Source organism: Vipera berus (assembly GCF_964194415.1).
Source record: "Vipera berus genome assembly, chromosome: 1".
NCBI lineage: Eukaryota > Metazoa > Chordata > Lepidosauria > Squamata > Viperidae > Vipera > Vipera berus.
Genome location: NC_138202.1, coordinates 162,998,059 through 163,021,714, shown reverse-complemented (window position 1 = coordinate 163,021,714; position 23,656 = coordinate 162,998,059). Strand labels below are relative to the sequence as shown.

Sequence of the window (23,656 nt, the reverse complement as noted above, 5' to 3'; positions counted from 1 at the left end):
TGTCTTCTTGTAAACCACCCTGGATTTCTCTGAAACATTTAATTTCAAATTAGACGTTGATTTAATAAATTAGGCAGAAGAAAGAAATGTTTAAATGCATCTAAATCCCACAGACCTACTGCCTCCTAGGCGCAAACTGCAGAGAAAATAAGGCATTCCTTTTCTAGCCAGCATAGCCACAGGATGATGGGAACTGTGGTCCATGACATCCAAATGACATTAGTTTGGGTAAGGCTGGATTAAATTATAAAAGAGCAGATGAGGGGAAGTAGAAGCAAGAAACACTTTCCACGTGTCTGACAAAATAATTCGGGGCGGGGGGGCAGTTGACTCGGCCTTTTAATTTCAACTCATGCCAATTCCTCTTAACTTCCCATTCAATCCAAAGAGTTCTATTATCAGCTGCATTTTAGGGAGGGGAGGCAGCAAGAATAGACTACAAAGTCAATCTGTGAGTTTGCTCTCTCGCCTGCCTGCACACCACCTTCCTGACGCAGTGTGCGTGCGTGTGTGCGAGTGTGTGTGTGTGTGAGAGAGAGAGAGAGAGAGAGAGAGAGAGCCTTTTTGTAAGTTTGCTTACTCTGCTTGCAACGCTCCCCGTTCTCCACACTTTCACTTCCCTGCTGGTTCAATCTCTCTCTCTCTCTCTCTCTCTCTCTCTCTCTCTCTCTCTCCTCTCTCTCTCTCTCTCTCTCTCACTCAAACACAAAAACTCTCTCTGCTTTCTCCCCCTTCTCTCTATTATCCTCCAGCTGCACCTGAATGAAGTGGGAGGAGGTTTAAAAAAAGGGGGGGAGAGAAAGGGGGAAGATTCCCTTTTTTGTAACAGCTTGGCTTCCTCCTCCTCCTCTCCTCTGTCTCTCTTTCACACACACATACAGAGAGAGAGAGAGAGAGAAAGAAACCCTTCCTGCTTTCTCCTCCTTCTCACCCTTTTTCTCCAGCCACCACAGAAGCTCACACGTTGCCAGCTATTGGCATTTCCAGTCTGCGGCTCTGCATCTGGCGTGAGTGCTGCGTTCCTCTCTCCAGCCCTACCATGTGGCGAGAGAGGGTGACCGGGAGCTAGCCAACACTTGGCTTGTGCCACCACACACTCCCATCTCCGCGCCTTTCATCCCACAGGCTGGACATGCCCTGGGGTGCTAGGTTTATAGAACGCCACGGCCTGGGAAAGGCCCGGCCCAGCAAAGCAGAGCTGGACGAGGAGAGGCCTGGCAAAGCGGGACGTGGCCAGGCATGATGGGATTAGGCTGGGAGGGAGGGGCAGGGTGAGGCAAATGACCTGCAGCTGCTGTTGCGTACCACCAGCCCGTGAGTGTTTGCCGTTTCATGTGTGCACTGGGGGTGTGTGCTGAGCTGGGTTGGGATGGGCCAGTGCTGGGGTAGCTGGGGCTGGTCCTTTGCTATTTCTGGGACAGCCCTGGGGGCCAAATCAGGGCCCTCCGTGGGCCGGATCTAGCCCACGGGCCTTGTGTTTGACATGTCTGAAGTCTACATACTTTATTCCCGGTAGACATCCCTAATTCATAAAAGGAAAAAATAAATAAAATATAATGGCATGAAAGCAAGAAGTGCTTAAGAAGAAAGGGAATTTCCTTTATCACTCCATTGTTAAATATTTGAGAATCCTGCCTTGCATTTTTCTACCAGGAAAGGCAGCAGCAGGAGAGTCGGGGATTTTTTACATGCACTGCTTGTTTTTATTCAAAATTGCAAATGTCGCATGTGATTTACAATCAAAATCTGGGGTGATGTTTGAAACATGAAAGTGTTTCACTCACAGGATTACCAAACTCATTCTGCATTTTTTTTCCAAAATAGAGAAAGTCACCTTTGTAACAGAGAAGGCCTGACAGAGTTCATTACCCTTCTTACTCATAAAAGTTGAAGTTTAAATATATGCTCAGCCTCAAGAGTGAAAAAGTTTAAGACAACACCAGAACCAAAGGAAAAATAACACAATTGCACCTCTTGGAAACAAAAATGAGCACAGGCCTTTGGCTTTACCATCTTTGTTCTTCCATTCACTGATGGAGAGGATTAGCAGTCTCTAATACAGTGCAAACAGGATCCAGTGCAGTTTGGTATTAAGTGCAAAAATAATTATAAACCTGCCCTTGTTTGCATGTGTAGCTGCTGAGCAGTTTTGTGATCCCAATTTGTTCAAGTATTTCAGCCATTATTATAAAATGAAGTACTGTAGAGCAGGGGTCCCCAACCCCAGGTCCGTGGACTGGTACCAAACCGCGGCATGCCATCAACCGGGCTGCGCAAACAAGCAAAGCCCCATCCGTGGGATGCAGGCAGCACACAAAACCACGCCCCCTCTGGTTCGCAGAAAAACCTCTCTCCACGGAACTGGTCCCTGGTGCCCAAAAGGTTGGGGACGTCTGCTGTAGAGGCAAGAGGAATGCAGGATGGGGAAAATTGATTCAAAGAGTAAGAATTTAGAAAAGCCATCAAAACTTTTGTCAACTTTGATGCTAAAGGCTTTAGGCTTTGTCAACTATCATCCCACCATAATTATTACCAGTTTGACAATGATGCCATCCTTTAAAGCACAGGCAGTCCATTTTCTTTGGTTGAAAGCCTTTGCTGATTTTTGCCTGGCATGCAATGCAGCATATTGTGGTTATAATCAGGCCAAACTGAGCTTGATTAATTTAAACTGCCCATAGGAGACACAAACATGCATCCTCCCAGGGATTATCTTGGAAAGAACTATACATGACAGGTCTGGTTATCCCAGCATTAAAAAATCCAAAAAAAAATCCCCCCCCCAATAAAGCTGCCCAGAAAAACACAATGGCAATCCATATTCTGGACTATTCATGGCCTCCTTAGAAGACGGAGAACTTTTCTGTATTTTTGTCAAACACTGCTCCCGTCCATATAAGGCCTCGTCTATTCTATAACTGTCTTAATCATGCCAGAGTCAGCAAGTCCATAGTTTAAGGTTGTTTATTTATAGTGAAGACCAAAATACTATATAAAACATCAAACAATAACATTGTTAGGAAAGAATAATTGCCTTGTTATGAGATGGTGAAACAGAGCTTTAATTCCATTGAAAGTTTTAGTACAACTGTTGGTTTTTTTTTGAGTTATTGAAGGATTTATTGGATAATAAAAAGGTGTATTCAGGAGAAACTTCCTGACAGTTAGAACAATTAACCAGTGGAACAACCTGCCTCCAGAAGCGGTGAATGCTCCAACACTGGAAGTTTTTAAGAGGAGACTGGCCAGCCATTTGTCTGAAATGGTACAGGGTTTCCTGCCTGAGCAGGGGGTTGGACTAGATGACCTCCAAGATCTCTTCCAACTTTATTATTATTATTATAAAACTTTTATTCATTAAACATGAACCTTAGTCAACTGAACGTTCAAATTGACTGGCACTAATGGTTGACGCGGGTTGCTGCCAGCATCCTAGGTATCAACCAGGTATCTCCTTAAAATGTAAGATGTTCCGAGTAGCACAGTTTTTTGTAGCTTTGCTGGAGTTATTGCAGGAAGCTGCAATTTCTTGATGTATTTTGCAAAGTTTTCGGACATAGTTCCCAGTGCCCCGATAACAATGGGTATCACTGTTACACGTTTCATTCATAATCGTGCAGTTTCGATGGCCAGGTCACGGTATTTCGTAATTTTTTCCAGTTCTTTTTCGACTCTGGCATCTCCTAGTACAGAGGTATCAATCAACTGTACACTTCGGTTCTCTATGACTGAGATATCTGACATGTTGTGTTCCAAATGGCGATCTGTCTGTATTCGGAAGTCCCACAAGATCTTCACCCTCTCATTCTCAACAACTTTTTCCACCCTATGTTCCCACAACTTTTCGGACACAGGCAAGTCATATTTTTTTCACAATGCCCAGTGGATTAGTTTAGCAACTCGGTCATGTCTAGCTTTGTAATCAATTTGCACAATTTTGCTGCACTCACATATTAAATGTGAAACAGTTTCAACTTTGTTGTTGCAAAGTCGGCAATTTGGATTCAGTAGATTTTTGTATCTTCGCTTTCATGGCATTAGTTTGTACTGCTTGTTCTTGAACAGCCAGTATTAAGCCTTCCGTTTCTTTCTTGATGGTTCCCATCTTAAGCCATGCCCATGTCAAGTTGTTATCAAATTTTCCTTCAATGTTTTTCAAACGCTGTCCATGCAGAGCTTTGGTTTTCCATCTATTTAATCTGTCATCCAGCCATCATCATCATCATTTATTATTGTTGTTGTTGTTAGAATAATAGAATATGAGAGCTAGCGACATATTCTAGATCTACATTTATAGAAGATAGGAATATCCTTGCAATTGTAATGTCAGCCTTTGGAACAGGCATATACAGTATATCTATCTCTACAAATGTATACAATAATTGCTCTCTCCCTTCATAGTACTTCTATAGTTTGGAGAAGGAAGAGCATCACTTAATGCAGTGAAATTGCTATAAAAACCCCAGCAAATTCTTGGCATTACTCAGTTCTTGAATTGTGGAGGGACAATAATAGCAAATCAAATAAAGCGAACCTTTATCAATACTCTCAAATCGCAATGAGATGTTAGAAGACAATAGACTATGGCATGCAGAGTTCTTCTGATGGGTTTATCACCATGTTGGTGATTGGCAAATCAGTGAATGACATTACAACATAGGTGGCAAACTTGCCACGTCACGTGACATGTCGCAACGTATTGCGACTCTTTTTGCATTGCCGGCAATGGGGTGGGCGCAGCTTCAGTATGATGAAACCAGCCCACAGGCCGGCAGTTTGACACCCCTGCATTACAAGGTCAGTAAGTTATTTTTCTGATGGCATGACTCAATGCACAAATAACCACAATACAAGAGAGACACAGTCCAAAGAACTGTGAGGTTGGAGCAATGCAGAGGCATTTGATTGTGCTGTTTGGTAAAAGGAAGTACTTGGAAAGTGGCACCAACACACCAAAAAATTCTGCTGTCTTTAAAATGTTGCCACAGCAATGTGATACTAACAGGTGTCCTTGTTCAGGGTACCACTCGTGTTTCTGCCAACCTGCAACTTCTTACAGCTACAGCGTCTGCATATTTGCATTGTGAAGAGGTTTTCTTTTGTAATTGGAGGTGCAAAAGGCTTACCATTTAAAAGAACACAAGAAAAAAATCCTTTATGATTTTCTACCCTGAATGATTCCCACATTTGTGCTGCTCTTCTGTTGCCCAATTCATCTCTGGGATAATAGCATTTAGGGGGAAAATCCATGGTTTTCTCTGGTTTGAAAAAAAGGTAGGGGAAGTATTATGTTTGTGTTAGCATTAGTACCTCAGAATGGAGTAATTATTTTAAAACTAGCTCAAAATCTCCTGAGGCTTACGGGAAACCTTGTGTCCTTCAATCTCATAGTTGAAACTTACTTTGGTGGCGTCATTTCTGACAAATCCCCATCCCAGTTCTGATGTTGTGAGGCTAGTAGCGTGTGGTCCTGTCACTAAATGTCCGCTTTGTCTACAATGTTAACATCCACCTATAACTTCATTGTGCATGAAAACACCCAAAGGCTTACAATGAGGGCATATAGGCTTGCAGATAGGGCATTTTGGTCTCTCAAGCATTATCATTGGGTTTCTTGAGCCCAGAACCCTGACGGGCTTAATCATAAAAGCAGTAGTGATTTGTAGGCCAACTCAACAATGACAAGTTCTCCTGGGCTGCTCTTGCCATCAGTCCCCTGCCCCCAGTGTAGCCCTTAGATGCCCTGGCTAGGAATAGGAGTTGTACCTGCTGTTTTGAGTGCAGACTTAGAGAGCTAGCAAATGGGAGTCAAGGTCATACCCACATCGCCCCTCAATACACCTGGGTGAGGTGTCCATTAGCTATGCTGCCTGGAGCACTGTATGAGCTTCAATTGAATGCATCAGAGGAGCTCCAAGTTACATAAAACTGCTTGTATCCTTGCAATCTAATGACAGTTGGTCAAAATTTAGGCAATTATAAAAAGAGCCTGGATTTTAAAAAAGAGACAATGCCTGTGTAAAAACTGCATTTATTGAACACTTACTTTTTTTCTTTTTTGAAAAAAAGCCATTTTTATTTTTTATTTTTTTAAAAAGTGCTCCATGGTCAATACATTATTAACTAAATCTATTCCAAAGTGAATAAAAAACAAGAATATACATTTCAAAACACTTAACAACTTTGGACGCAACCCCTCCGACATTGTCTGTGCAAACATTGCTGAACTTCAAGTCCCATCTTTCCTCTTTGCTGTGGCAGAAACAGAGTGGCACCGCCAGAGCGATTTTGGACCAACCGGGCCCATGACGTACCATAGATCAGGGGGTCCCCAACCTCGGCAACTTTTAAGACTTGTGGACTTCAACTCAGCCATGTTGGCTGAGGAATTCCAGGAGCTGAAGTCCACAAGTCTTAATGTTTCCAAGGTCGGGGACCCCTGCCTCCCAGCACCGACAGAAGCAAGTGAACAGAAGAGAGGATCTTGCTGTATTTTTCCGCCCACCATGGCAAAAGCCACCCTTCCTTTGGTATAAAGGATCATTAACATACATGTTCTGCTGCAAACACGAATACATTACAACAGCAGCTGAAGAACAGATTTTATAAAGCAGCATTAAATTTAAAAAAAAACAACTTTGGTGAAAGGACACTCTGAATATTATTTTTGCCTGGAACTAAAAAAGAAAAGTTGGGGGAGGAGGGGGGGGTCAATCCAGGCAATGTTTTAAACACAAGAAGATTAAAATATGCCTTTACTTGAGGTTGTAAGCCCCAACACTGGATGGATTCTGCCCAATTAACTTGAAAAAACAAGCAAGCAAACACTGCCACAAGGCATATTTAGTGAGAAAAATCTCCTCAACAAAAATTAAGCCCGTCTTCTTATCTCTTCAACACAGTAACAATAAATAGTGCAAAAAGGAATACATAGTTTTTAAAATGTTAAAATATCTTTAACCAGTGTATAGCGTAATGCATCATAATCACATATTTTGTATGTGTGCTTAGAAAAAATACTGCACATCCATGACATATTTCTGATTGGCTATATTTTTGGGTGCAAGTCAAAGAAAAAAAGGCAGATGCTTTGAACGATTAGGCTGGGATTTAATTAATCAGGGAAGGTCTAACTGAAACTAAGCATTATAAAATCTCTGCATATCAATTTCACTTGATAGCACTGGTGGAACTCAGTGTTTAATTTTGGCTGAAATATTCCCTCTGATTCACTGACCTTCTACCTTGTTCAATGGAATTTCAGATATACTTTAAGAATCTAGACCAGGGGTAGGCAACCTCGGCTCTTTTATGACTCATGGACTTCAACTCCCAGAATTCCTGAGTCAGCTGACTCAGGAATTCTGGGAGTTGAAGTCCATGAGTCATAAAAGAGCCGAGGTTGCCTACCCCTGATCTAGACTGTATCTTTAAACTAAAAAAGACAGAGGCGGGCAAGTGATTACTTCTGAGATACCTTTTAGGAACCATCTCATTCTTTTAACAAACACCACCACAAATTTGTCCTGAAATAAAAAGTGCCATTACAATATGATGGATTGCCACTGATATTAGTGGGAAAGAGAGCGTACTCAGAAGAATCCATTTCTGGTAAAGCAACTCTTGAGATTAAATTCAGCAGATCAATCTAGGGCACAGGTTTTTCCTATTCTAGATCTGAAACCTGTTTCTCAAGGTTGGTCTGACTTATCACACCCAGTAAAAAGAAGAGCAGTATTTACAAAGAGGCATCCACCTATCCATTAAAAAATACCCAAACTGAAATTTTCTTTTTAGGAAAATAACTTTTGCAAGTCAACTATATAAAGATAAAATACACTTCCAAGATAGTTTTTACATTATTCTATAAAGTGCAGAGAAAACCTTCACATGGGGAACTACTACTCCCCCACGATAAAGAGCAGGATTACAGCAGCTTTTGCATAGCATTACTCAGAGGAAGTGGGGGGTCTTCTCTTTCCTCAGGAGATTGGCTCAGAAAGAGTCTCTTCGGCCACTCTGGGTTTCTGAGGCAGCAACAGCTTCGCTTCTGGAACAGCTGGGGGTGCCAAATCTCCATTGAGGGCTCCTCTAGAATTGAATGTTGCTAGTCCTGCAACATGAAAAGCACGCCTCAGTCACCTTGCCCTTCTTTGCTTACTTCACACAAGGAGACATTATCGAATCTGAATCAGAGGGCTGTGAACTAAGGAAAGATGTTCCAAATGAAGCCTTTACTCTACTCTTCCCTGGCAGATTTTGCTTCATGTGGACAGATAGCTAGGAAGCTCTCAGGCCCATACTTGTCCACTCAAGCAAGCATTATCTACCTGTAGAGTCTTTGATGCTCTCTCAACATGGTTGGTGTCTTTTTCCCCCAGACATTTCATTAACCAACTGGGTAACATCTTCGTTGCTGAAAGGTGATGGGGTTTGCTCTCTGTTTATATACAGTGCCTTGCCCTGTCAGTGTACCCTACTCCCAAAATGTTACCCAGTTGGGTGATGAAATTCAGTAGGGCTCCACAGTTCAGCCCGGAGCTACAAGTATTTTCTTCTATTGCTTCTACTTAGCCTAGCAACAGCCTTTGGTATGCCAGCCTTCCCATTGCCATCTATTTTATACTGTTACCAAGAAACCATCCCAAGGTCAAAGTCCTACATACTGTATATATAGTAAATCACATTTCAGAGTTAGATCCCTTCTGAAGAAAGCTAGTGCACTGGGACCTGCTCAGGTATGAGACCCCATTAAAAGCTCAACTAGCACCCAGCCCCATGTGTTGGGAATCCCGTGTGCAATTCAGAAAACCGACCACAGGAATGGACTGCCCTGTGTAAGTCAGGACTGCACAAATGGGGAGAAGCAGTGGTTATAGTGGCAGGATCGTGTCACATGAAAGAGTAAGAAAAGGATTTTCGTTTTTTTTCCCCCCTGAGTTTTTCCTAGAGAGGCCTTGGGGGGGGGGGCTTTCCTCGCTTTTTAAAACTATCTCACCCCCAAATGGGAAACACACTGCGTTGGATTTTCAGTTATTGCAGTCAGACAGAGATGAGAGGCTACAAAAGAGGCTTGAGTCCTCACACTGTCCGACTCTTCGTCCTGATCTTCCTTCTTCACACAAGAAGAAATACCACTGAGTTTAATTTTAACTTAAGATACGTCTACTATGTAAGAAAATTGCCACTGCTTAACATCATTAAAGTTAGGGAAAACATTTCTCTGAATCACCACTTCAGTGTTTTCGTGCGCACTTTTTCGCTACTTACAGCATTGTGCCTGTTCTCTATCTTTAACAAAGTACTGAATCCATCTTAGTTGAACAAGTGTAGTGTGAGAGAGTTACTGTAGCTTAGTTTGAGATTCACTGTTATTCTAGCAAAAACACAGGCTAAGATGTAAGAAAAATGAGTACAAAGTAATGACAACATCCATAAGGTAGTATGTCCTTACTGTCTGTATCTTCAAAGGGAACATCTATGGCAGGTTCTGTATCTGAGACTGTTCTTCTCCACCGGTGGGAAAGCTGATGGGAAGACACATTTGGTTCTTTTCCAAAGCGACTGCTCCTAAAATTAAGAGTATTGCACAAGTTATGACATATTCAAGAGAATCCAGTTCTCTTGGATTCATTAATCTTATTTGTAAATCCCTGGTATACATTGCCAAAAAAAAAATAATACTGCAAAAGATGAAAAAGTGAAGAACCACTTCATGTTATGGGCTAAACATAAATACTCTAAAGAGTTAAACCAGATGATACACAAAATACCCAAATATCATTTTGGAATTTGGGTGGCATGGCTATTTATAGTATGGTAAAGTTAAGGTTAATATAGATCTTAATAAACTCTTCATTAAGCATGTCCTACTGAGAGTTTCTAAAAGTTATAAAGCAAGATGGACTCCCCAAATTCCTCTACGGGTGTGACCTGAGAAGCTTTTTTTAAAAGAGAAATGATAGTTACACAAACTTGGTTGACCTATTGAGATTCATTTATTTTTTTAAAGGAGGACCTAAATTAAAATCAAGAGAAGAAATGGAAACAAAAAGTCGTACTTGTCAATAGTTTGCTCATGCTCAATTGAAAGGTTTAAAATGAACAGGAAGAATTGTAATTTTTACAAACAAGTAAACTGAATTTAAATTAGATTTTTATACCAGTAATGAACATGATATTTTAAGATTTCATTGAAAATTAATACAGAAGATGAATATGTTAAAGATCACATGATGGGCAACATAATCTTTTATCAGTAGGAGACTTTGTGCTGCAAAGAGCTGAAATTTACACTGAATTGTAAGATAATTTTTATAAGATGATATATGGTTGGTACTTGGTACTAACACCACATTAAATTGTTAAAGGTGCATAAGAGAGTGTGTCAAACATATGTTGCAAATGCTCTCAAAATAAGGGTACTTTTTATCATCTTTAGTGGACATGTGAAGAAAGCTAACAATACTGGGATCCAATATGTATTTTAATCCAGAGAATTCTTAAAATAAACGTACAACTGAAATCAGAAAATTTTCTTTTAGGATTGATGGGTAAACAGACTGAAAGAAAGCATGGGACTTGGTTTTCATACGTGATAAAGGAGCTAGAATGATCTACAAATTCATACAATGGAAGAATGGATGGTGAAGCTCATGGAATTGGCTGAAATGGCAAAACTGACTACTTTGATAAAAGAAAAGAGCTTGTCCAGCTTTGTTTCTACCTGGAAACCACGTCTGGACTTTTTGCTTGAAAGCAAAAGAAGCGAAACTTTGATTTTAGAAATTGTTAGAACTGATTATAGAAATGCTTTGGGTTACTGTTGTTTATATATTTGTATCTGCACCAAAGAAAGGTAGAAATCATTCTTCCATTTTTCCCTTTTTTCTCTGAAAAATTCTCCTACTTCTGCTCTTTTGCTGAGCTTTTCTTTTTTTCTAATTTTCTTTTTTCCTTTTCTTTGCATTTTAACTTTTCTTGAAATTGAATAGTTTTTTTCTTAAAAATCAGAAATCAACAGCTAGCGTTTTTTATAGCATTCGAGACGAGGTGAAGGAAATGAAAAACGGACTTACGACCTATGCCCAAAGTTATAACCGTTGCAGCAGCAAAACACCCCCCCCCCCACAGTCCCATGATCAAAATTCAGACACTTGGCAACTGCCCACATTTACAACTGCAGGGGCATTTTAATTTCCCCCACCAGCCTAGCTTCCTCCCTCGTCTGTGACCTTTTGGCCACCCTGCACAATGTTTTCATCTGGGAAGCTTCACCAACCTCAGCAAGCCTTAATTCACCGAGCTGCCTTCTCAGTTCCTCACAGCGGCCCTCTGTTTTTGGTGCCCAGCTGCTAAAGCAGAAGCACCTTGCTACCTTTGGCTCTTTCTTTTTTTTTTGGACCCATGGCCACTATGCTACCCAGGATGCTCCAGCTTCTTACAGGGCTCCCCAGCCCACGCTGCAGTGCCCATGAAGCCTAGCAAGCACCAGCAGGCAGCGCGGCTTTATAAAGACAGCGCTCAGGGAATCACACGTAGGAAACATCTGCTAGGGAAGCCGGCTCTGAAAAAGAAACATCCAAGGCAGTGAGACGCTCCAGCTGCAGCCCTTGGGCATAAAAGGCAAAAGGTTGGCGTAGGGAATTGGGAGAGAATTGGCAGCTAAACAAACAAACAAGCTGGCTGGCTGGCTGGCACTTGCTAGGGCAAACTGGCAGTTCTGGGTGTAGGGTGGCCAAAGGGTAGAGATAGGTGGATGGGGTGAGTTGGAGACAGTCCCTTAACTTATTGAGGCCTGTGGGGCTGGGAGGGACCAAGGCCAGAATGGCTTAGATTGCGGCGACTATTTATTCTTGGTTAACAACCGCAAAGAGAGTGCTGGGATTACCGCAGTACACCAGTCAGTCATGTGACATCTCACTTTTGAGTGCCCTGACTTACAAGGTCATAACTGTGAACAGCCACAAAATGAGGACTGCCTGTACAAGACCAAACTGTCATAGTGAATTCAATCTAGTCATGAATTAATTTCCAATTATATCATGTAAGAGAAACTCACCAGAACTACATCTTTTCAAAACTTATGTGAAGCAACAGGCTGTGAATTTCAATTGCCAGACCATGGGCTATTCCCACTGATTTGGGATCGGACAGTATTTCACAATGTGATAAGTGAATCTTAACATTTTGGTTCTAATTTGTTTGGTTCTGAAACAGTAATCATTTAATCACAACTTCATACTTACCTCTCGAGGGTACAAGTTCCAGGATGGCTAACAGAACGTTTCATCTAAAAAATAATATAAGTAGTAAATCAGGTTATTATAAATTTTGAAATACTAACTGTATTTTAGTCCATTTCTGATGAAATATTATTTTAAAAACATGTATTTAAACTGGGTTTTTTTCCAGAATTTACAGAGGAGGAATATGCATTATCTGAAAGTAAATGACATTTACAACATCAGAATTTTAAAAAAAATCTTGTTTTTATTGTTGTTTTTAGTATTTAGTTTCCCAAGAGCAAGGAGATCTGGAAGCACTATGTTTAAGCAAAGGAGGAGAAGACACCATGGCTGCTTGGAAGGTCAGAACGGATTAGGGCTGGGGACTACTCAGCCACGGAGGTCCTCAATTTCCATTAAACTCCATAGGTCAGGCGTGTCAAACTGCCGGCCAGATGCGTCACGAAGAAACCGTGCCCACCCCATTGCTGGCAATGGGGGAAAAGTCACGAGACATCGCGCGACGTCACATAACATCGCGAGTTTGACATGCCTGCCATGGGTGATCTTGGTTTTTTGCCCATGGACAAATATTATTGGGCAGTAAAAGTATGTGGCAATATCCTCCACAACGTGCAGGATTGTTATTGTTATTGTTAGCTATTGCTAAGCACATTGGTTTGTGCTTAAATTGTAAGCCGCCCTGAGTCTTCGGAGAAGGGCGGGATATAAATGGGATTAAAATAAAAAAAATAAAATAAAATCAGAAATACACATTTCTAAAGGCAAGGCTTCCTATAAGGTTTGAGGCTTTCGTAACTGATGGCAGAAGCCTAGCCTGGTGAGCTGAACAAGGACAACACTGAGGAACCGTACGTTAGCTTATCCCCTATTGCTCCCTCCCAAAGTTCCACAAAGAATTGAAGAATATCCAACCATTTGCACAGGTGAAGGAGACACAGGAGAAACTAAAGGATCAGGATGAGGCAATGGAAACATCTCTGGCTTAAATTTGGCATTTGCAATTTTCACACATTCTTCAAGTGTCGTGATAAAGGTGTCACAGGTGGCACTGAGCAAGGAAGAAGCCTCGTTCATATTCTGAAAACAAAAGGAAAGAGCAGATATTGGAAACTCTTAGAGCAAAGTGTTTTCCTAGCAAAACTTTTCACCAATTTAACTGTCATGTAACTATAAACCAGCAATTGCTGGTTTGTAGGGACTTAACTTACTTCGATGAACACCAAATATTTTTCCAATGGCGCCCCACCTGCTCCCCCAACCCTGCCCACCCCGCCAGGTGTCCCTCCCCATGAGCAACATTGAGGTGACCACACCCACCTTGGCCACACCCACCCAATCTTCCATGACCACAACCACCCAGTGGGCCACGCCCACCTGGCACCCAGCGATAAATAAGTGGGTTTTCGGTTGCAGTTTGGGCACTCGGTCTCTAAAAGGTTCGCCACCACTAAAATAGTTATTATTTCTTTAGGTGCTGAGAAAGGTTTTATAAGGTGGGAGGAGTTTGTTGATCTGAAGCAAATAGACTCCACAAAAGTCTGGAGATTCATACCTTAATGGTTAAGTATGGTATGGTTAAGTAGGTACATTTACTGAGCAACTAGATTGTATTCCAATAGTGCATTTTCTTCTTTTAATCTACAACACAAGATCTCAACAGAAATTACATGAATTACATATACTTCTTAAATAATTAGCTCTTCAACATCCTGATTTTGTCAACAAAAATTCTGAAAATATTGCTGATAATGTGGTAATTGAGATAAAATAGAAAACAGCCATTGCCTTCAAAAGTTGCTTTATATTTCATAGATAAGATTAGGGGTAGGTGCATCTAGTTTATTTTAATAGAAGTTACATTTTTGTCTAGTTAATCTATAAATTGGGTAGATAAGACTACATTACTCAGTAATAATTTTGATATATTAACCCATACGCTTTGCAATTGTTTGCTGATTTTTATTACCTTGGTTTAATGACTTCTAAAAATGTTTCTGACACTGGTTAATATAAATTAGGTCACCAATGAAACAAGATACAGATAGATGGTCAAGAATTCCTTTATTTATCTGGGTGAAATAAATGCAATTTTCAACAAGGTTAACTTGTTAAGAGGCTTTTCCTATTTTTATTCCACCACACTATTTTAAGTGTTTTATAAATTATTATAATTTATAAGATATGTTGTATGTGTTCACTGCTTTAGGTTGTTTGTAAAAATAATAAAGGTGGGATACAAATAAAATACATAAATAAATAAAACAATTTTACTTCATAATGTCATCCTACTAGTCTCACTGCATATGTTATATTATAATAGGGCTGCTGAATGAACCAATGTATCTCTGATGAAACAGTCGGGGTATTTTTTTGCAGAACTTAAAACAAAATTTGATTATATCACATTTCTTTATAGTTTATGAAGTTATTAGATGGACTCAGATCTCAAAGGCACTTGTTCTCTGAAATGCTCCATCTGTTAAATAACTTGGGAAAAATATTAGATGTGCGGCTCCTAACTTAACAACTTATCTTTATAATGTGTGGAAGGAAGTAGATGAAAACAACATGCACACATATATAAACACAACACACACACATTTATTCCTGTTTCCCGACAACCCCACTAGGCGATCCACTTGCTTTACAAAACTACTGAAGAAAACACAGCAAATGAGAATAAAATGACAGTTAGAACAACTAACCAGTGGAACAACCTGCCTCCAGAAGTGGTGAATGCTCCAACACTGGAAGTTTTTAAGAAGAGACTGGCCAGCCATTTGTCTGAAATGGTATAGGGTTTCCTGCCTTAGCAGGGGGTTGGACTAGATGACGTCCAAGGTCCCTTCCAAATTATTATTATTATTATTATTATTATTATTATTATTATTATTATTATTATTATTATTATTATTATTATTATTATTATTAAATGGTAATTCTTTCTATTCCAAGGACAGGGGGGGAAAAAGGGAGATGTGGAAAAGAGAGAGGGAATAGAATGTGATAAAATCTGGAATTCTAAACAGGAAAATACAATGACAGTTTTGTTACATGTTTCAAGTGTCTTCATTTTTGTAGCCAAACTTTCTTGTATGGGATATTTTGCTGATACATTAAAACCTTGATTCTCTGGGTTTTATTACTGAAGTTGAAGTTGATTCAATCAATAATTTTAGATGCAATCTAAAAAAAATATTAAGACTTTGGCCACAAACAGTCCATTGTTTCTAAAGCAATTGAACTGCTTAGGTAATTTTTATCAATTTTTGTAATTTGACACGCAAAATATCAATCTAGATCAAATGATCGGTACTGACACAAATTATACTGTGCAAAATGATGTAAGTTGACAAAAATAAACAATTTGGATGTAGTGGACATTCGGATTTAACAGACTAAAAACAGAGAATGCATATTTCCAAAAAAACAGTTAAATTAAGATTTTACTACATTTGAAGGGAACAATAAACATTTAAAAATATAATCTAAAAGTATTTTGTATATCTGTGAGATTCAATTATTACTGGTAGTATGGCAGTGATGGGCTACTAAGATACTCTCCGATAAAGCTATGGATCTAACGTGATACTGTTACACATCCTTATAATCCAAAAACTTAAATAGGTGAATAAAAGCTCCTTCAAACAATTATATATTACCTCAATGCTAGGTGAGGAATGATTCTCATCATGATGAACATATTCTTGTATCGTATGGACCTGCTGCATCAAGAGGTCACAATAGAGACGCAGTTCAGACATTTTGGTTTTTAGAGATTCGTTGGTTTCACTTATTTCTGGAAGAATATCAGAAAATGGAAACTTCACTAATCATGGTTATAAGTACCGTCCTCAAAAATAAAAATCAATATTCACATTTAATCTCTTTAAAACTGCCTGCAAACTTGTTAAACTTCTGATCTTTTTGCCAATTTCCAATTTTACCTCTATTTTGTAGTTCTTCATAAATCCATTTTTTCCAATGGGTTTACGAAGTGTGTAGAGCATGCTACCTGTTTTGATGCACCCTGCAAAAGTGACTGACGGCAGGGTTAGCTCCTTTGAAAACAGAGATGCTATGTTACACAGGAAACAGTATTAGTGTATATGGGTCAATTTTGCCTTCCTTTATTTATAGTATTCATGTCCAACGACAGAATCACTCTGAAATCTGCAGTATTCCTAAGTATCTGGCTTCTCTGAATGGGACGATTCCAAGAACTATTATTCTACGTTTTCTTCACCTGACTGACACATTCTAATCTATCATACAGTACTGGTAGTCCTTGATTTACAACAGTTCATTTAGTGACCGTTCAAAGTTACAACAGCACCAAAAAAGTGACTTATGACCATTTTTCACTCTTACAACCATGGTCACATGATCAAAATTCAGGCACTTGGCAACTCACTCATAAGGTCGCAGTGTTCCAGGTCCCCTTTTGCGACCTTCTGACAGGCAGTCATTTAACAATTGTGTTACTAACTTAACAACAGTGATTCACTGAACAACTGTGACAAGAAAGGTCACTGACTGGGGCAAAACTCACTTAACAAATGTCTTGCTTTGCAACAGAAATTTGGGCTCAATTGTGGCCATAAGTCGAGGACTATCTGTACATTCATTGTTGGTCAGGACAGTAGAATTATGTGCGCCCTGAACTAGGATCAACAAAAGCAGTGGGTTTTACTTTTAAGTAAAAATATCTCAACAAAAACAAAAGGAACAGATCTGAATATACGTAACTGAGAAAAAAAATTAGCAACTTCAATGACACTCAGCTAATTTCCAACACTGACATTCCCAAAATGTTTATGATGGGATGGACACCACTTGTCTCAAATGGTTATAGGGTTTCCTTCCAAGGTCCCTTCCAACTCGGTGATTCGGTTAAGCAAAGCCACATGGCTACAAAAGCTCCCCTACAGGTCAACACATGGGAAGTGAATCATGATGCTTTCTAATCATGAAAGAAATAAAATTACATGTTTGCAATAGTAGCGAATATTACGTGTACTTTTGATGGTTTTGAAGAAGCTACTTGGGTTTCAAGAAGGTAACTTTTAACAATTCCATAATATTTTAGAAAACATATGCACCTTTTTCTTTTTTACTTCTGGAATCTGTCAGGCAAGCTTTGGAGCTCCCAAGGGCTACTAGCCACCTTTGTCGCTCAGCGGCGTTAACAGCTTTCATGTAAAAGTGCTGTTCTCCTGGAATTATTAGCTCCATTCTGGTGCTATCTATAGGATGAACTTAGGAAAGAGGCAAAAACATAAAATAAGCTTATACATTTTGTAAAATCACTTAAGAGTAAGAAAAGTGTTAGCTAAATAAAATTTATTTATTCATATATCAAATTTAACTGCCCATCTCCCAAATGTAAAGGCTCTAGAGTCTAGACCAGGGGTAGGCAACCTCGGCTCTTTTATGACTCATGGACTTCAACTCCCAGAATTCCTGAGTCAGCTGGGAGTTGAAGTCCATGAGTCATAAAAGAGCCGAGGTTGCCTACCCCTGGTCTAGACAGTGCACAATTTAATCAATATAATAAAAGATTCAAAAAATAATAATTTAGGATTTTTTTAAATATAAAATGTATTACTTTACGTAAGGGATTGACAAAGCAGTGCTAACAGGCACAGATGCACTTGCAATAACCCCTCCCCACTTCGCATGGCATTGTAGAAGAATAACAGAAGGGTATACTTGTGTAATTAGTGTTGTTCTCTCTGTGCTTCTGTGATATTAACATATATTTCATTCTTCAGATTCAAGAGTTTGTATTCAAAGGTAGACGACACTTACTTAGATGTTCTCTGTGCTTTATCAAAAATTGCCACCAAAGGCAGGTACACCCAGTGTAATCAGGAACAGAAGCAGACATGCTTTTAAACTTAAGGAAAAAGATGTCTCAAGGACATGTTCAGTCTTGGAAACTATGTTTAGTTCCAGAATTGAGCTCATGTCCATTTCTTAGGATCCTTCTTCTCCCCCACAAAAGTTGCTATGGCTCCATATTATGTGTTCCTACAAGTAAACAGTTTAGAACCAGAAAAGCCTAACTGTACACCCCCATGCCTTAGCTCTGATAACTGCAGAGGCCAAAATAAAAGGCAAATTCCACAGTGCTAATCTTACCTTTGATTTCACAAACGGCCATTTTTATGCTTCCTTTGCTGCCTTTACAAACATCATCCTGCGAATCGTAATAGGACAATATCCCGTTATCCAGAACAAACCAGCGAGGCTTCCAACCTAAGAAAAGTGCAGAAAACAATGTTCACCTGTTTTGCTACAAATGTAATTTTTACATACACTGCAACACCATCCTTCACATAGAACTTACAGCCGAAAGCAAGATTCAGGTTTATTCACATTACGTTTGGGAATAAATGCTGCCGTTTTAATAACATACATAGACTAACCTGCGTTTTGAAAATTGATATTTATTAAATAGAAAGACCTAAATAGCTCTTCTAAAGAACTTTAAATTGCCGATAAATTTCACTTCTGCAATTCACTCTGCTGGCATAGATGGACATATTAAGTTTATGCATCTGAGGTTTTAAAAGATTTATACAGCTGTCATATTATATAAAGTAGCTCTACGTGGCTAAGAACAAATAGACAAATTATAGGTTTCTTTTTCTAAACAACAGACAGACGGATAATAAGATACAAAAAGAATGAAAAATCTTTTAATACCATCAAGCACTATAACAATCCCATCATTAAACCACCAATACAGGCTCTTAGCAGCCTTTGGGAAGCTAACGAGATTTGGCACCCTGCACACTTCAGAGGGGGGGCAAATGCACAAGTTAGGCACATCTACAAGTAAGGTTTGCTTTCTAGAACCCACCAGATTTTTTGGGAGGGGGAAACCTACAGCGAACTTCACCTATTGCAATCTAGTGAGGTGGATGGAAGTCCTCCAAGAGAGGAAGATAACGGATAGCCAGAATCTTCAAAGAAGCCCATTCAGCCGAGCAATAGCGGTATAACATGGTTCACCTGTGGGGTGTCCAGAATTACACACCCTGCCGAATTCTGGATTAGATAGAATTTCCAGTTGCAGGTGGCTTTACAGAGCAGCTCTGTGCAGGGTGCGTTGCAACAGTCCAAAATGGGAAGTGACCTGGGCATGACTGACTATGAGCAGAAACTCCAAGCCCTACAATGGTGCAGCTGACACACAAGCTGAATCTTTGCAAAAGGCCCCCCCAGGACGCGATTGCCATCTGCTCTTTGAGCAGGATTCATTAGTGCAGGAAGTCCTCCAAATTGTGCAGCAGCCTTGTCAAAAATGCAATACGGCAACTCTTCAGAGATCCAGGGGTCCCAAACCCCAGAGACCCTGTCTGGCTAGAGTCATGTAGCCAGTTTCTTTTCCTCCAGATCCACATCCTCCAGGCACTCCGTATATTGCAGAAATCCAAAGACTTGCACAGAGCAGAACAAGAAAGGACAACAGTATCAACCAAAAGCAGTGCCACAGTTGTCAAGCCAAAGCCCTGATTAAGCCATTTATGGCTCTCACTGCACCAATCAGCAAAGCTGTTTGATTCGGGATGCAAATAAGGCTTTGCTAAACCCAAAAGAGCATAGTAACCTTTGCCCTCAGCTGACCCCATACAAGAAAAAAAATATTGGGTTTTTTTCAAATCTAACTTTACTCTAACGACTTCATGGAGTAAATTATGTAGTTTTCTTAGTAAAATTATGGAAGCAGCATGACCTCTTCCAGAATATATGTGGGCATGTCTTTTAATACCAGAGTCTAGTTATAGCCTTTTATAGATTACAGGTAGCCCTTGACTTAGGACCACAACTGAGCCCAAAATCTATGATGCTAAGTGAGACATTTGTTAAATGAGTTATGCCCCATTTTACAACCTTTCTTGCCACAGTTGTTAAGTGAATCACTGCATCGTTAAGTAACACAGTTAAGTGAATTTGGTTTCCCCATTCCCCATTTGCTTGTCAGAAGGTTGCAAAAGGGGATCACATGACCCCCGGGACATTGCAACCGTCATAAATGTGAGTCAGTTGTCAAGCATCCAAATGTAAATCCTGTGACCCTGGGGATGCTGCATTGGTCATAAGTGTGAAAAATGGTCATAAGTCACTTTTTTCAGTACCTATGTAACTTTGAATGGTCATTAAGCAAACTGTTATAAGTCAAAGACTATCTGAATTGACAAGATGCAGAGTGAAATATTTCTTTCTAATAAGCAACAAGAAAAGTCTGATGATTCAAATCTGATGTAAATTGTATAAATAAATTCTAAATATCAACCACAATCAATAGATGCCTAACCAAAGGTCCCAAATTCCAAACTATTTCAAGCAAACTATCATGTCTAATAAGCAATATTATATTTATAATATAAGCCTTCTGAGGATAATTCAGGTTGAGATGAAGCATACACAAGATGTACCCTTAAAATACAGGAAGTATCAAGATGACTCATGTTAAAACATGCAAACTTTCCTGAAGTGGTTCCTTCTCATTGTTACACCTAATAATAATGAGATCAATTGCAGGACAATTTTAAATACCCTTTTGATTATTTTTCCATCCAGAAAAACCTAATCGCTATTATCTAGGGAGCCAGTAAAACAAGGAGAGAGTGAAATGAAGTAGATTTTCTTCTGAAATAAAAAGTCAAGGTAGAAAGCTTAAAAAGTATCTACTACAAGTAGTCCTCGATTTACGACCACAACTGAGCCCAAACATTCTGTTGCTAAGTGAAACATTTGTTAAATGAGTTTTGTCCCGTTTACAGCCTTTCTTGCCAGTTGTTAAGTGAATCACTGGGGTTAAGTTAGTAACATAACCAGGTGCTGGTTATGACCTACAAAGCCCTACATGGCATGGGTCCGGATTACCTACGGCAGCACCTGCTGCCGGCATCAACTTCCTTCCGTCCAGTGCGCTCCCACAGAGAGGGCCTCCTCAGGGTGCCTCCGATCAAAGAATGTCGATTGGTGGCCCCCAGGGGGAGGGCATTCTCTGTGGGCGCGCCAGACCTTTGGAACCGCCTTCCGGTTGAGCTCCGGATGGCCCCCGACCTGCGCTCCTTCCGGCGTGATTTAAAAACTTATCTATTCGAACAATCTGGCCTGGTCTGATGGGTTTGGGGTTGGATTTAAATAAGTTCTTAACACATTTTTAGTATTGTATTCTTGGGCATAATTATTTAATTCTTTTTAATCTCTTTTTTAACTTTTGTATTTACATTTTGATATTTATTGCCCTGTACACCGCCCTGAGTCCTTCGGGAGAAGGGCGGTATAAAAATTTAATAAATAAATAAATAAATAAATAAACACGATTTTAACTGAATCTGGCTTCCCCATTGATTTTGCTTGTCAGAAGGTCGCAAAAGGGGAGCTCATGACTCTGGGTGCACTGCAACCGACATAAATGTGAGTCATTTGCCAAGCGTCTGAATTTTGATCACGTCGCCCCAGAGATGCTGCAATGATCGAAAAGTGTGCAAAACGGTCACGAGTCCCTATTTTTCAGTGCCAGTGTAACTTCGGTCACTAAAATGAACTGTTGTAAGTCGAGGACTACCTGTACTCAAAAGCCACTAAGCTGCTGAAATGCTGAAGCCTGCTTTAAGGCCAGGGCCAGTGACTTTACGCTCTGGATTACAAGCAGCCTTTTCAGCCCAGGAATGGACTTCTCCCATCATTCCTAACCATTGGCTGGGACTGATGGGAGTTGGGAGTCCAGCATCTAAAGAGCTACAGGTGCCATATCAGGCCTGGGCCTTTCATCTCCCTATAGCCCAGGGGTAGGCAACCTTGGCTCTTTTATGACTCGTGGACTTCAACTCCCAGAATTCCTGAGCCAGCGTGGCTCAGCCTGGAAACCTCTCCCTTTCCCCTCAGCGTGGCTGGCTCAGGAATTCTGGGAGTTGAAGTCCACGAGTCATAAAAGAGCCAAGGTTGCCCACCCCTGCCTTATACTCTTGCCAGCCAGCCAGCCAGCCAGCCGCCCTGCCTCTACCAACAAGACTTTTGAACCGGGCAAGGCCTTGCCTCTTTCTTTCTTCCAGAGGCGGCTGCTGCTGCTGCTTCTGTCCTTCCCCTCCCCCCACCCCGCTGCTTCGCTCGTTATCGGGAGAAGAGAGGCCGCGCCTTTATTCCTCCTCGGCGTCTTCAAAGCAGAACCACCAACCGAGGCCAACGGCCAAGGCAGCCCAGCCCCCACGCGCGACTGACAGGAGCCCGCCTTGCCGCCTGCTTGCCTGCCTGCCTTCCCGCGCCCGAAGGTCGAGCGCGGGATAAGCTTACCTGTGAGGTAATTCGTCCACTTGTACAGGACGCCTTCCATCGTTCAGAGCCGCGCCTGGCGCACCATCCTGCTCGCCCGCCTCTCCTCCTTCAAGAGCAGCACCAGCGGCGGCAAGGCCGACCGTCCTCGAGCCCCGCAGCCTTCCAAGGCGCCGGCGGCGGTGACAGCAGAGAGGCAGCAGCAGCAGCAGCAGCAGTCGGAGGAGGAGGCGGAATCCGCGAGGGGCATCGAGGGGCTGAGAGGCTTAGCTCGAAGGGCAGCCCCCGCCTCCGCCGCCGCCGCCGCCTTTGGGTCCGGCTGCAGTGGGAGACGCGGCTGTCCAGGCGTGTTTGGAGTCACTCATTGCCCGTCTCTGAGGAAACAAAGCAATGAACGACGTCTCTTCCCCTCGCTCGCTCGCCTGCCTTCGCCTTCCCCTTTCCCTCCCCCTTTCCCGGGCCTGTGCGTGTGGGGCCATCGACCCCGACGTCCCATTTACTTCCTAGATCAGGGGTCTTCAAACTTGGCCCTTTTATGACTTGTGGACTTCAACTCCCAGAATTCCTCAGCTAGCATGCCTGGCTGAGGAATTCTGGGAGCTGAAGTCCACAAATCATAAAAGGGCTAAGTTTGAAGATGCAGGAAGAAGTCGCTTGGCCGAGGAAAACAGGCCCTTACGCGCATGCTCGCCTGGTTGCCGATTTCCGAAGAGTATCGTTGTCTTCCATTTCCCACTCCTCCTCTCCCCGCCCCCGGCAGAAACAAGGATGGGAGACTCTGTTATACATCGTGTACTCCAGGCTCCCACCTGTATACGTACCAAATGTAAAATCTAACCGCATTTGCTTCTTTGCTATCTAATTCGTCTTTCCCTGGAGCGGGGGGGGGGGTAGGCAACCTGGGCTCTTTTATGACTCATGGACTTCAACTCCCAGAATTCCTGAGTCAGCCATGCTGACTCAGGAATTCTGGGAGTTGAAGTCCATGAGTCATAAAAGAGCCCAGGTTGCCTTACCCCTGCCCTGGAGGAACATATCCAGTATTCCTACGGGATAAGTCTTGCTAGTTCCAGTCTGGCTGGAGAGCATCGCTGGCCCGCAGGCATCAATTT

The 23,656-nt window shown here is 41.3% G+C and overlaps 1 protein-coding gene across 1 annotated transcript; it reads right to left on the bottom strand.

Moving 5' to 3' along the window:
- Positions 1 to 7,399: 7,399 nt before the first annotated feature.
- PLEKHA3 (pleckstrin homology domain containing A3) lies at positions 7,400 to 23,154 on the bottom strand. The gene is made up of 8 exons (XM_081315053.1): positions 22,566 to 23,154; positions 18,396 to 18,512; positions 17,354 to 17,509; positions 15,914 to 16,050; positions 13,164 to 13,328; positions 12,249 to 12,292; positions 9,455 to 9,570; positions 7,400 to 8,113 (listed from the first exon to the last, which is right to left on the bottom strand). Exons 1-8 carry the CDS (start codon positions 22,603 to 22,605, stop codon positions 7,983 to 7,985), a joined length of 906 nt encoding a protein of 301 aa, XP_081171179.1. The 5' UTR covers positions 22,606 to 23,154; the 3' UTR covers positions 7,400 to 7,982.
- Positions 23,155 to 23,656: the final 502 nt, after the last annotated feature.